This window comes from Notolepis coatsorum (genome assembly GCF_963971535.1).
Source record: "Notolepis coatsorum genome assembly, chromosome: 2".
NCBI classification, from domain to species: domain Eukaryota; kingdom Metazoa; phylum Chordata; class Actinopteri; order Aulopiformes; family Paralepididae; genus Notolepis; species Notolepis coatsorum.
This window is the reverse complement of record NC_140166.1, coordinates 216404186-216417316: the sequence shown is the minus strand read 5'-3', so window position 1 is coordinate 216417316 and position 13131 is coordinate 216404186. Positions and strand designations below refer to the sequence as shown.

At 39.5% G+C, this 13131-nt stretch overlaps 1 protein-coding gene across 2 annotated transcripts in view; it reads left to right on the top strand.

The window, feature by feature from the left end:
* The first annotated feature begins 249 nt into the window (after window positions 1-249).
* The window catches only part of LOC311248963 (uncharacterized protein), a 61890-nt gene continuing 49008 nt past the window's right edge, over window positions 250-13131 (top strand). For both annotated transcript variants that reach the window (XM_084338209.1, XM_084338210.1), the window contains exon 1: window positions 250-882. In XM_084338209.1, coding sequence (XP_084194335.1) covers window positions 502-882 — 381 coding nt within the window. In that variant the 5' untranslated portion in view covers window positions 250-501. The remainder of the gene's footprint in view (window positions 883-13131) is intronic.

Here is a 13131-nt window from a genome sequence, read left to right as displayed (position 1 = left end):
CAAATCTAATCTTTCCACTGGATTTAGTATCACAAAAACCGCGAATGAAATCTGTAAATAGACCGCGCAGGCAAACTGATCGCTGATTATAGGCTGATAGAGTGTATGCGCGTTCACGAGGTGGATGCGCGTCCACGCCAGGTGTATGCGCGTTCACCCGAGGGGGGTAGGTCCATAGGTCAGAATGTGGCGAGACCTATTGAGATAGGTAGGCAGTGGCACAAATACCGGAACTCACTGCTGGTGGAAGCAACAGTAGAGACTTGATGCAGAACAACGTTCACTGTGAAGAAAGAAACTGTACAAGTAAGCAACACTGCTTTAACCCTCCATTGTGTACAGTCGGGATACAGACAGAACACAATGAAACATGGTGACAGCTGGGTACAGGTCGGGAAAGTAATTGACGCGGTAGCTAGAGAAGTAAAGAGTTTAGCTGGCTAGTTGTTGCTAGCAGGCTAACACGTACCTCGTGGAGAAAACTCCTGCTAGCTGTCGGCGATGGAAGAAGAACTAGAACCCCCTGGACATCTGGTTCTGGACTCCAACAACTTGGTGATGGAAGAAGAACTAAAACCCCCTGGACATCTGGTTCTGGACTCCAACAACTTGGTGATGGAAGAAGAACTAAAACCCCCTGGACATCTGGTTCTGAACTCCAACAACTTGGCGAAGTCATGGAGAAGTTGGAAGGAGGAGTTCACATTGTATGTAGACCTTACCATGCCCGACGCCGAAGAGACGACAAAAGTCAAGCTGTTTAAAGATCTCCTCGGAGGAAAGGGCAGAGAACTGTGGGCAATTCTGCCGAGTCCGTCGGCGAAGACAACAGTGGCTTCAATGATCAAGCAGTTTGACGAGGCCTGCGATCCAAAGGTTAAGGTAATGAAACAGTGGAAAGATACAGATTCTTTATCAGGAACCAAGGATTGGATGAAAACGTGGACAGCTATGTAACAGACCCTGATCAGGGGGACCCTGATGTAAACAAGACGAAAGTCTTTCTCTGGTCTGCATCCCCTTAACAATTGTGTGTATTGAGCTGTACTGTATTGTACCCATTCTGCAATCTGTTAATAAAGTTTTCAATCAATCAATCAAAGAACATAATGAAACAGACGCCACTATAGTTTTTTTTTACTAGGGTAAATAAAATTAACTAATAGATATCACTATGACACTTCCCCAGTTGATTACTTATATTAAGACAATACTTTTGTATTACAAGTTTTCTGAAATGGTATGTTTAAATAAGCAAATTATGCATTATCTACTTAAATATGCGCACATTTGCATTAAATCATATCATCACATTTTGCACAGAAATCATACGGTTATATCCTATAACCATAGTTATATGAGTATAGCGAGCGCTCTGCACTCTAGTGCAGGGGTGGCCAACCCGCGGCTCGCGAGCCGCATGCGGCTCTTTTCCCGTCAATGTGCGGCTCTTCCATCCATAAAAAAAATAAAATAAAAAAATAAAATTTTTTAATTTTTTTTTTGTCTTTTTTTTTTTTTTTTTTACTTTTTTTTTTTATGTCACTCATTCCATAAGGACGTAGAATAAACATTTACAATTTTTTTTTAAATGGTCCATTTGCATGTTCTTGGTATCTGAATCTAGGGACATATATGGATCAGTGTCAGAAATAGTGTGTCTGTTACTAGGCTTGAGTAAATTGTAATGAACCAAAGGAGAATATCAATTCTATTTAAATTTTTTTTTATCTTTGACTGTAAATAACACCATGCTAAAATTGACCAGACCTGAAAAATCTAAGCAAATGAATAAAGGGAAGATGATTAAACAGAAGGTTTTGTAGATACAGTACTGAATTCTGCCATCTTTTTTATAATGTAAATTTCTCCACCATTTTTCATCATATTGCAACACCGTTTTTTGCAAGACGTTCACAGAAAGGTAGAGAAACTAACTGCGTTCTGTTTTATGGCAATAACGTTCAGGTTTGTGGGAGATAATCCCAAAAAATAAGAGAAATTAAAAAGTAAATCCAGAAGTCAGATGATTGACAGGGGCTGGTGTGAGCTGGGTAGGGTAGTTTTTCGAAATTTGAAAGCCCTGAGTCTCTTCCTTCAAAAGACTACACTCACTTTTGGCTGTGCCACTTCCTCCTGTCAATATGCGCCGGTTTCCGACTCAATGCCCTGAGATTTCTATAATCTTATATTTCACTAATAACAGTTAAAATAATTGGTAAACAAACATAATGCTGAAAATATACACTTTTACTGTATATCTCGGGCTTAAGAGGTTAACCCTGTGAGGCCCAAATTAAAAAGAAATTAGCAACTTCAGAGGCCAGAGGGTGGGACATATAAACACATTTACTATCAAATAGCATTGTGAGGCTGAACAACAGGACCAATTGACTATACATGTGCTTAAAGGGGAACTATCTTATAAATGGCTTTTTTCAGTGTTTACCATTGTTTCTTAGCTATGTGGACTTATATTAATAGGATATATGTCTCTAATTCTCATATTGGCGAATTCTTCCAATTCTCCTCTCACAATATTCACCCTCACTGAACTGAGTCATCTGAAAATGTGCATATCTGTGATGTCAGAGATTTCTCAGCTCCATAATAATGTGGCAGTTGATGTGGCAGTTGGCACCAGGGCCCTGTTTCTTGTACCTGGATAACGGAGTTAGCCGGATAACTTTAGCTGGATAACTGGGTTAGCCGGACTTTCCGATTTCATGTACCTGGATTTTCCAAATCACCATGACAACATATCCAAAAGTTTGAGCCTGGTCGAAAGCAGAGTTCAAGTTCAAGTTAGCCTGAACTATCGCCACGCCCCCGCAAAGAAGTGACAGCCCGTTTCCTGAAACTATTCCCACAGTCTACGATCTGCATTATACCATTCTGAATTACGTTTTTGTGCTCCATTCTTCCAGAGGGGGCTTTTGAAATGTAAAATAGACCCAAAATGCTGATATTAAATTCACTTTGTCCTAAATAATGCACGTTATATATACCGTGGCGACGGTGGCGCTCGCTCGTGCGATGTACACATGATGTGGTTATTTTAATTGTAACTGGGATTAAGATGTCTGATGAGATGCGCTGTTTGACGGATTTGAGAAATTGAATGAGCCGTTGACGTCACATTAATGAATGAGGATAAAGAGATAAACTTCATTCAAAACAAAGGATATTCTAAACACGGGTGTCTCGTTCATTAATGTATAAACAATGAATTTATCCCATCTGGCCCAGTGGCCCAGCGGTAGTGCTCAAGCCTGCCAATTCAGCGACCGGGGTTCAAATCCCCGTGTTTCCAATATGATTTTTTTGAATATAATATTAATGATTATACGCCAAAGTAGCCTGGTTTTAAGTTAAAATATTATAAATCTACATGCATTGAGGATGTCATTCTTTATATAGCTCTCAACGTGCACCAAATTGAATTATTCCTATATTGCAAAAAGAAGGACCCCGGTCTTGAACCCGGGTCGTCCGTGTGGAAGTCAAAAGAACAACCCGTTGGACCACATTGGAGATAAGTTAAACATTGACTATACATCAATCAATGGGCAAGAAAGCCGTCTCGTAATTCTGTATAACAGTTAACTAGTTATTTTCGCTAGCAAGATCTCATTTGATTATTCAATCCAGCAGGCAAGTTTAAAGAAATATAATCTGATTGATTGAGGTAATGAGGGACTTAGAATTAGCCTATAGATAACGCATTTAACTTGTCGGCGAGGCGATTGAGCCTATTGCAATCTGTCAATAAAGTCTTAAATCAATTAATCAATCAATGCCGTTGAGAATCAGGGTCTCTGCCATCGATACGTGCTGGCTTTCCACCTAAAACGGGAGCGCGCATCTAGCCTGACTTGAGCCTGACTCTCAAGTCTGGCTTGAGTTAACGAGACTGAATCCTCCTTTGTGAAACAGGAAAATCCCGGCTTTGAACATCGGGTTAACTGAAGCTGGATAATGGACATGTTGATCGACTTAGTTGAACCACGTACATGAAACAGGGCCCAGGCCACACAGTGGTTGGAGCCCAGCCTCAAAACGGCTTAAGATCTTGAGGTAGAAAAATGCGGTTTTTAGTACTTGATTAGAAATACAAAACAATGAATTTTTTTTGAAAAAAACCTAGGTGTTCCATAGACTCACAGGAATTGTGTAAAAGTGCCCAAATAGTGAAAGAAATAGTAAAATAGTTCCCCTTTAACATTTTTTAAATAAACATTATTTTTTTAAATGGCTAAAAGTGATTTTGTAATTTTGCAACGTGGGTCTCACAGGGTACTTTTAACCCTGTGAGGCCCAAATAAAAAAGACATTAGCAACTTCAGAGGCCAGAGGGTGAGACCTATAAACACATGAAGGGTGCCGTGACTGAAAAAAAAGGTTGAGAAACGCTGGTATATGGTGTGGCTCTTTGTGGTACCACAGTAATTTTTTTGTGGCTCTTAGTCTCTGACTGGTTGGCCACCCCTGCTCTAGTGGAACATAGCTGTCAACATTGGCATTGGAAAAAACAGGACATTTCGCCCCGCCCCCTCCCAATGTAGTCTCTTCCCCCTCGTTAAATTAAATTAATCAGATACCTGGTTGAAAGTGAAATGCTGTGAATATCCCTGCATTAAATGAATGGAAGTGTAAGACAAATTCAGTATAAATTGACTTTATGTAGTAGTATAGCATTAACTTGTTCATATTTATTGAAATCTTACAATGCATACATAAATGTTATGATGAATTGAAAATGGGGGAAGAAGTCCTTCTATGGTCTGCATCCCCTTAACAATTGTGTATTGCGCCAGAATGTATTGTACCCATTCTGCAATCTGTTAACACTTTGCATGCCACGCCCGAGATTTCTCGGGTTTACCCACCGCGGGTTGAATGCAAGGACGCGAGAAGTGGCGGTGCGACGGGTGCTCCAGCACCCCCTGCTGGCGGGGAGGGTAACTGCAACTGCAAGGTGGTTTTGGCCTTTATTCCATTGGAATACCGACGCTACTCAATGTCATAGAGCGGAACGGCACTGCAGATTTACCCTATTCTTGGAATTCATTGCCAGATCCATAGGGGCGCTGTCTCGATAATGCAGTGTTATTAAAACAGCGTGTAGCCACGCATGAACCGGTTGGGATTCGAATAGACGCGGCCTGGAAGCGTCAACGCGGAACTGGAAATCCGTTGGTAAAATAAATAGCGGCCTGGAATAGTTTTTGTTTTGGGACAATTCGCAGTAAAGGAATATATCTGTCGGCGATGTTGTATGCGGGAACGAATTGCAGAGAGGGAGGACTGTCTGAAGTGGAGAGTGTGTTTACTTGTGTCTCAGAAAAGAAATGTCTCATCTGATTTCTTTAATAATAATAACCTGGACTTGCTGCAGCATATGCATCCGGATATTCTGGACTCACTGGACATTCATGTTGTCATGAAGGCGTTTATTTCCACCACTCCTGAACGCAAGACCACCTTCTGTGTTTTACCGTCTTCGGAATAGGTAATGTGTGTGTTATTATTATTATCGCTCCTGCAGCTATTGTTGTTGCGACAGTGACACAGAGGGCGCAACAGCCAGATGGGGTAAGCTGGGCTGTGATGTGTGCATCAGAACGCTCAGAGCGTGGAGTTGGGCAGCTGTTTTGATTGAAAAGTTTGATTGAAAAGTTTATTAACAGATTGCAGAATGGGTACAGTACAGCTCAATACATACAATTGTTAAGGGGATGCAGACCAGAGAAAGACTTTCGTCTTGTTTACATCAGGGTCCCCCATTTTCAATTCATCATAGTATCCTAGTGAACGAGAGTGTTGGTTATGACTGACAGACATGTGGAGCTGTTTGCAGATAGCGAGCATTTTGACGTGTTGCGTGGTGGCGATGTCTCGCAGACAATACAACTACAAGTATAATTATATAATATATATATTTTATATAAAAAAAAAATTAATCAAAAACGATCGATATCTCAGCACCCCCACTCCCCACGGACTTCTCGCGCCCCTGGTTGAATGCCCACGCCCGAGAATATTCGTTTTATTCGTTTTTTATTTTTTATTAGCAATCTGAAATTATATTGCATCAAGCGAGTCTGCCGTTAGACATTCAGCTGCCTCAGCCGCTCAGATGTGAAAAAGCGCCCCCTATCGTCTCCCAGATGGTAATTCACCCTTTGTTTTGGATTGAACTCAATGCAAATTAATGAGAAAAAAAAAACGGAATCCACGTTTTACTTCTCACTCAAGCAAACGCCATCTACCAGCTTCATGTTGGACTCTCGGAGCAGCGGGGAATAATGGTTTTACAGTATACACTAGGCTTGGGCGGTATCATTTTCTTCATACCGTCATACCTTGATGACCTAATACCCCGGTATACGGTATATGACGGTATGACTTTCATCTTCATCAGCGGGGGGGGGGGGGTGCGGCGGAGCTAACAATATACTCGTTATTATCACCGTACATAACGCTTGCTTATATTGAAACACGTTGAGATTAGGGCCGTTCTTTCAACCTGAAAACAAATCACAGAAGGTAGCCCACTGCCGCCTACCGGCACCATCCAGGTATCGACGTGAGCTAACGGTAGCTAGTTAGCCGGCAGCCCGGCACCATCGTATCAACGTGAGCCAGTTGCATTATGATAAAAAAAAATTCAACACTCACTCACCCCGTCTCGTTGTGCTGGATGAAGTCACTGGGCGACTCGTGGCGGCGAGGGTATTGCTTAAATCCGAACAGACTCCAGTCCTTTAATTGTCCAAATGCGACAAGTGTGTGCAAGTTTAGCTCTTGTTTGACAAAACGTTAGCCATCTGTGGTCAGGGAGCTCATCGTGGGCTGGAGTGACGGTGGTTAACTTCGACGCTTCATCGTTCAATGGTAACGTATTATTATTGCTTTAGCAGTCTGCTCAGAGATAGAGGAAATGCATACAGGTTAGTGTGACGCACCTCTGTGTTCTTTTCACGTGACTCACAATAGCCAATGCTGCCGCCATCTTGCTCAGCTCAGCTCTGTGCGGGAAATACGGACCGCCTCCCCTGCCCTCTGCTGGCCGTGCTGTATGTGTGTGTGCACTACAAACAATGCAGTCCCCGTCGAAACTCTGTTTCAGTGTAAATAGAAACTGAACCCCAACTGTGATTTTGACGGTATTGATTTTCAATACCGTCGGTATCTCTAAATACCCCGGTATACCGTCATACCGCCCAAGCCTAGTATACACGGTTGATCAATAAACATATCGATTTTTTCGAATGGCGATCGGGAATTGGAATAAACCATTTGGATACCATCTGATCTCAGGTAAGGAATCTATGTTATCAGTATTAGGATAATCAGACTTGTTTTCACAGAGATAAAAGCTTTTATGTGATTGTGTGTTATTGCTGTTTGACTGTGCTCGCCGTCAGGAAATAGGAGACTCGATTTTCGGCTCGCCGCAAGAGCGTGCATGGTTACACATATACTATTGATAATCTAGCGTTTATTTGAAAACGATTCATGACATGGCCGAACAATGACAACGTTCTAGAATATTCCAGTAAAAGGCGATTATCATGGAATGTGTTGTTTTTTTCCGTGAAATCGAGTGATTTTCAAAATGCTAGAAAACGGAAATGAAGGGATAAAAAAACTATCTGCCATGCCAATGTTGACTGGAAAATGAGTCTTTGATAAACGACGGGCAGATTAGACACATAGCCATAATTTAAAACATAGATTAGGCGATATTAACGTTAACATTGGAGTGGATGTGGGCATTCAAGGGACTAATAAGAAATTACACTTGGGCAGTGAAAGTGTTAAAGTTAGCAATCAATCAATGTATTACCATAGTGTCTTTATACCTTCATCACTGTACATATTAATACTACAACTCAAGAAGAATCAAGAGGTTTATTTGTCACATACATAGGGCTGTCTTAAATACTTCGAAGCTTCGTTCGATGGCACAAGCTTCGAACATTAAAAAAATAATTGAAGTTAAAAAAAAAAAAAAAAAAAAAAAAAAGAGGGAGTTCCACAAATCACGTTCAACACAGATTCGGCTCAAACAAGGGACTAAACACGTTTCGCAATTATGCCACAATAATGTGGAACGCCCTACCCACAACAGGAATGTGAATCCCTGCCCTCCTTCAAAACCACTCTCTCAATGTGGACTCTAATGCAACACTAACCCATCCAGTCTGCATTCATTGAGCACCTACTCAAAGAGCACCTGCAGAGGCTGCAATTAGAAACTGGCCGCAGTAAATGTCAAAATCCCCAACACCCTCCAATGTACAGTTTCTTCCCCTTCGGATGTATATTTTTTATGATCTCTTTTCTTACACAGTACCGTATTATTTGTATGTGTAGTGTATTTTTGAGGGTTATTAGATAAATAACACCAATTATTATAGCATACCTTTATTACTATGTGTAAGGCCAAACAGACCCAGAACAATTTGTTTATTGAGAACACACGGCCCCCAGCTGTCTCACCCAGAACAACCACTCAAACAGGTTAAACTGGTCATCCCTGCACCTCGAGTGAGCCAAATGCAAACGATTTAATCAGACATGCAGACACCAAGCACACACACGCACACATTGCCCCACACTGATTTGATCACACACACAGACATCAGAGACACAGACAGACAGAGACACAGACAGACAGAGACACAGACAGACACACAGAAACTCTAGACCAGGGGTAGGCAACCCTAGGCACGCGTGCCTGCATAGGCATGCAGGGGCATTTGCATAGGCACAGGGGGCAGCACAAAAAAAAATAAAAAAAAAAATGTAATTTTTTTTTTTTTGCTTTGAAATATTATAGTGAACTATTTTGCACTGTTGTCGCATTTATCTTGTTGAAATCCTCCCACAGGTTCTTTTTACTTCCACATATTTAATTGAGACCCTTTATTTGTTTATTATTTCAATTTAGCTGGAAATACATTGCTACATCATTCAGTAACATTTGCAGAGCCTTATAACAAAAACATTATTACGGTCACCATTGTGACCAGTGGGATTAATCAACAAATTATATTATTTATTTTTCTATTTCATTGAACATTGCACATGTTAAAAGCCATTTTTTTACTCAAAATGTGAGTATTACCAAGTCAACTTGTGTTCTTAAAACAATGACAATAAACATAGTTTTATTAGGTTGAAATAATGTGGTTGTGTACTTATTTTTCTGTTAACTTATTATGGATTGAAAACTGAAAACCTTAATGCACAGTAACTGAACTCAATATTTTTAAGTTCTGGTAACTAATAATTTTTTTTTTACAGTGTAGTCTTGCGATCAATCAAAACTTATTTACACGATATACCTCACATTCACCCTCCATTCACATCCTGGTATTCTCCTGGTGTTCTCCATTAGGTCTGTAGGTGGAGCTATGACAGCACACGTACAGTACACACACCGATGGTGTGTGATGTGTCCAAAAATGAATGGGCAAATGTGAGTGAAATGGTCGCACTGTATGCAGCTGTTTGTCTGCATTGCATTCCCCCCCCCCCCAACTCAGATTTAGGGTTGATACAACCATCATAATAATATTGTTAATAATAACAATAACAATACTGATGTAATAATGTAAAAATTATCATTAAAAATACCTGATTATGAGAAAAAAAAATTACGATGCATGGAATATTGTTGAGGCACACTAGTTACAACTATATTTCAAACAGGCACTCCATGTCAAAAAGGTTGCTGACCCCTGCTCTAGACTAAAGCCAATTACCATTTGAGGTGGATCCCTGATTCGCCCCAGTCAAATGACCATTGTTATCTGAACCTGTTTATCAAAGGAACCTTTGTAATATGTGTGACTTGGACCAGCTGATGAAAATAGGAGTCAACATTTTAGATATAACAACCATGATTGACCATTATTATTATTATTTTATTTGTTGCCATGCAACTGTTTGTTTCAACTTCTGGTAGCCTTTTGCTGTAAAATGAATTGTTTTAATAATAATAAAAAAATGTTATCTTACATTTGTTGTTGATTATAAAGTCTAATTCAGACACATTTAAAACATTGCTGCTGTTGCTGCTGAAGAAATCATATTTATTTATATTTATATAAAGTTATTTAAAATAATAATAAAGCAATGTCGATTCTGTTAATTAATTGTATTTTTTTTCTTGCAAAAAAAAAAAAACCAATAAGAGTATCGATAAAGTACCGAACCGTTAAGCAGTATCGATAAGAGTAGTAGTATCGATAAAATCCTAACGATACCCATCCCTATAGTGAAAAGTACAGAAATACAAACTGGCATTTTCTGTGGCAGCGTAGTCATTTTGGGTGATCACAAGTGCGTCACACTAGGTCCGGAAGTCAAGAAAAACACAGTTGTACGCTGGACTCCGATGCATTAGCATTAAGCGACATGTAAATGAACAGCCAATAAATGTGAAGTTAAATTTGAACCTCGGTTGTTGAGCTTCGTCAATATAACATACACCTAGTTAACATGGGGCGGGCTGCTTTGAGCGAACAATACACACTCGCAATCAAATCAACTGCTCAACTGTTAGCTATTACTACTGTGTAGTAGGGCTGCACGATTTTGCGAAATAATCTAATTGCGATTTTTCTGACATATATTGCGATTGCGATTTAAATGTGCGATTATAATAATAATTATTTTTAAGCAGCCCCACAGAGGTTTATTGTAAAATGCGGCTTGCATCTGGCCTACGCGGTGGGTCTGTTCGGGACACCGAGCTTGAAAATTGTTCTTTTTACCTGGGAATCGATACCGGTACCCAACGGTACCTTTTTTTCTGTACTTTACTCTCCCTCTCTGAAGTCTAAACTTCACAACACAAAATATAAAACCCCTTACCTCCCTCTCCCAAACGGTTCCTACAACAATAACAACAACTTGCAAAGGAGATCTTGTATCTCAATGGGACTTCCTGGTAAAAAAAATATATATATATATTCTAATAATTTGAATTTTTTTTTTCTTTTTTTTTGGCGAATTACATCATTTCAAATCGCGATTTCGATTCAAAATCGATTAATCGTTCAGCCCTACTGTGTAGTTCTTTCACATACAGGGCTAACGTTAGCTAGCAAGGAGCCTGCTATCAAGCTAGAACGCTAACTAGCAGCTGACTACTGTATACAGTTCCAATAGACTAACATTACACCTCTGTGATTTTAATGTGTCCTTACCTTAGACTCGAGGGTTGTACTAGGGTTGGATACAGTTCCCTGTTGGTCAGTCTGTGTCTGTTCTCAATCTTCTTCTGCTTTTTTTAACGTTATCCTCTTCAAATATCGCAGTATATTTGCAAGTGCTCCCTTGACTGAGAGAATGGCCAGTATCGCAGGAACTTTTATTAAACATTCTGATATTTTTGTGGGTCTCTTGCCACTGTCAACTACTAAGCGAGCACTCGGAAGACCGAAGACGCTCACCGTTTGTCCGGGACAAGTAATATTGACGTACAGAGATTGAGAGTTTCCAGTGTGACACTGTGAGACAGGCACTTGCAGGGGAGGAAACTAACTTTTTGGCTTACCAGCCAACTGGCGAGTATATGATTTTTTTTACCCGTCAAACAGATTTTTTACCAGCCATAAATAAATCGCTAATTGTGATAATTACTTCTTTGTATGTCTTCGTCTAAATTGATTTTCAATCATAGTAATAATCACACCGTGTCTCTACTCTTTAAAATATTTATTACCATAAAACATTAATAAGTGTCTCTACTCTTCATAGGGCTGTCTTAAATACTTCGAAGCTTCGTTCGATGGGCATGGGATTCGAATATGAAAATAAAATTCGATTATTAAAAAAAATATATATGATTTAAATTTTTTTTTGCAAAATCAACTCTGCCTCTATTTGTTAACTACAACAAGCAATTCTGTTTGTTATTTAAGATGAGGTCGGACTCGGCACTGACAGATTTGTGTTCATTGTGCTGCTTTTATAAAGCCTCAAATGACGGCTTACAATATTTCATGAAAGCAAAGTGTTTTGTTTGTCTAAGATTTATAAAGGTTTAAACTTTACAGCACTGACAAAGTTGAACAAAGCGTTGTACAAGTCCCACAACAACAACAAAAAAGTAAAATAAAAATAAATTTGAAAAACATATTTAAATCTTTTTTTTCTCGAAGCTTCGAATTAAAATCGAATCTCGGCCCCGAAGCTTCAAATTCCAAAAAAAAAAAAAACAAAGGTCAGCCCTAGTTAGGGTTATATTTTTTTATATATTTTTTAATTTCAGATAATGGTTGAAGCCATACATACAGTGAAATGCTGATTGATTGTGCAAAATACAATAAAAATAGGCATAGAAAAAAGAATAGGTAACACAAGATATGCATGATAAAAAAAAAGACATGCCAAGTTCCTGAAAAACTGGTTCCTATGTACACTACAATACAATTGTAACTCTTAATGTATCTAAACTATACAATACCTCCTTCCTTTAAAGTGACATTTTGTTTAAAGTGATCTGTACTGCACATACATCTGATTAGTATTGTATATTACTATTGCACTTTACTGTTACATTTGCACTCTGGTTGGATGCCAAATGTCTTCGTTGTACTGTATAATGACAATACATTTTAATCTAATCTAATTAGACTGTTTTATCACTCTGGAATGGATGGGGGATACCACTTCATTCCCTGTGGGGGTCTCTTGCATCGGCCAGGGACCTGTTGTAGGTATAGGTTACAGACCTCGCATTTCTCAACACCTTCTGAGAAGGAGTGTATTTGTGAACATTTTTCATAGCCTCTATGCCTCGCCGATTGGTCATGCTGACTGACGTCGCTTTTTCCTCCGTGTGCGACATTGAAATCAGCGCGGCATAATTTACAAAAAGCATAGTGTTGAAACGTTGCTTTTCGTGAGGTACGGGAACGTCTCCTCCCACTTTAGGCCGTATGGTGAAGGCTGTATCGTTTCATCCCGTTCGAATTACACAATTTTCACTCTGGGTGAAAGTTCGATTGGTGTAGATTTAGGAACAAAAAGTTCTCCATTGACAAAATAGCACATTTTGCGCAATCATTTTCCTCGGGACTAGATCTTTCCTCGCAAATGGATATTTGG